At 43.3% G+C, this 1,851-nt stretch overlaps 1 protein-coding gene across 1 annotated transcript in view; it reads right to left on the reverse strand.

The window, feature by feature from the left end:
• LOC101848847 overlaps positions 1-351 on the reverse strand; it is a gene marked incomplete at both ends in the record, with an annotated part of 12,340 nt that extends 11,989 nt beyond the window's left edge. Inside the window, 1 exon segment of the mRNA XM_013088800.2 lies at positions 208-351. Within this exon segment, the coding sequence (XP_012944254.2) occupies positions 208-351 (144 nt within the window).
• Positions 352-1,851: the final 1,500 nt, after the last annotated feature.

A 1,851-nucleotide genomic window follows, 5' to 3' on the forward strand; every position in this document is an offset into this window, starting at 1 on the left:
AGTATATTTGGGCTTTTACAGGAATATTAAGCTTTTAAAAAAATCTACAAATTGCATTTACACAGCGCTTTTACGTATACACGTATAAACCCTGAGCACTCACCTCCCTCACCCCCACCCCCTGAATGAATGAATGAATGAATGAATGAATGAATGAATGAATGAATGAATGAATGAATGAATGAATGAATGAATGAATGACCTCACCGTCGTTACAGTCCTTGTCCAGGGGCCAGTAGGTACACTTGTCCATGGTGAAGGAGGAGGTCCGCTGTGACTGGTTGTAGTGGGGGTTACACATCTGACACGTGTCCTGGGTACCGTTGATAGAACACGGCTTCACCTGATGACCTGGCGACATTCAAACGAAAACAAACATCAAATATTTGAAGCCTGATACTTTTAAGAGACATGCCCTTAGCCTTACCACCCCCTGAAAAACAAACATTATTTTAAAAACTTTAAAAAATCACCACCTAATTCGTGAAAAACCTAACCAACCAATCAGTGCCGGAAGAAACACGAGTATGTTTACATTTAACAGCATTTAATGCTACGAAAACAAAAGAAAAGAAAAAAAGCAACAAAAATTACACGTATAAAACAAAAAAGAGTTTTTACGCCCCCATCAACACAATGCAGCTTATATAGGACGCGATCTTCCAACTCTGCCTGTCTGGGCCAATCCGAGTTGAGAAGGATACAACATCCCAGCAGAAAGACCAAGAGACTGGATACAATTTTCTCCCACTCGAGTCTCTCGCTTGCAACAGTGAAGGACCTACCCGCTACGCCACACACGCTGGGGACACACTGTTCTACGAACTACAAGAATCGTTTGGAACCTGATAGGCCAGCTCCCCAACACACTATTGTCCACTTCCACAGACTGGCTCCTCTACATTATTGGGCAATAGTAAATTTAACATCCCCGAAATGATTCAACATGCATATCAAGTTCTATCCTTCTGTGCACGTGACATTTTGGGTGGTCGTTATGAATCCCTCTCACGTTAGTCACCAAAGTAATTTCTTGCGACACTGGGCAAAACACTTTTATATTCGAACTATGCGAAGCCTAATTGCATCGTAATTTCCCGTGCTTCGGACCAATTCACGTGGTTTCAGGGGGTATGCCCCCCCCCCCTCTTAGGTAAAAAAAAATGTGGGGGGTTTCGGGGGCAATTCCACCCCCATCCCCACCCCCAACCACCAGGCCCCTATTTCCCCCATAATTTAATGTTTTGCAATAAGGTTTTAGGTCTGAAATTTTTTTGAAAACAAAAAAAAGAATTGCGACAGTCTTAGTGGCTGTATGAGTGATCCGCAGCGCAAAAAAAGAAGAAAAAAACAGTCTGCTGGGATACTGTAACTCACTCGGGCCGAATTGACAATGCAGGGTTCGGGCAGGCCGCCTTCACAATTACCAAAATAGTATCGATGGAGGTGTAAAACATACTATACATTTCATCTAAAACTATTTGCCAAGTGGCTGGATATCTTTGGGGGCCACTTTCTGGCACACTTTTGCCCCCCAGCCGAGTGCATCAATCAATACACTAATCAATGCACCACATAGGCAAATGGCAAGCGGTTCAAGACTCCTCCAGACGAAGCAAGATGGATGAAATTATTCCAACCCGCCTCGCTTCAAAGAATCTCTCGCTCAGTTAGTTGCACGACCTTTCAACGACGACGATACACATCCGGTGTCAGCTATTTCAGTTCGGTATATACAGGAAGTTTATTGTTCATCGATTTCAAACAATTTCAAAACCACAGAGCGAGGTGCAAACAACAGCTGATTAGAACTCGGGAATTTACCACAATCAGATATTTAACAAGGACCCC

Source organism: Aplysia californica, unplaced genomic scaffold (genome assembly GCF_000002075.1).
Source record: "Aplysia californica isolate F4 #8 unplaced genomic scaffold, AplCal3.0 scaffold00814, whole genome shotgun sequence".
Lineage (NCBI taxonomy): Eukaryota > Metazoa > Mollusca > Gastropoda > Aplysiida > Aplysiidae > Aplysia > Aplysia californica.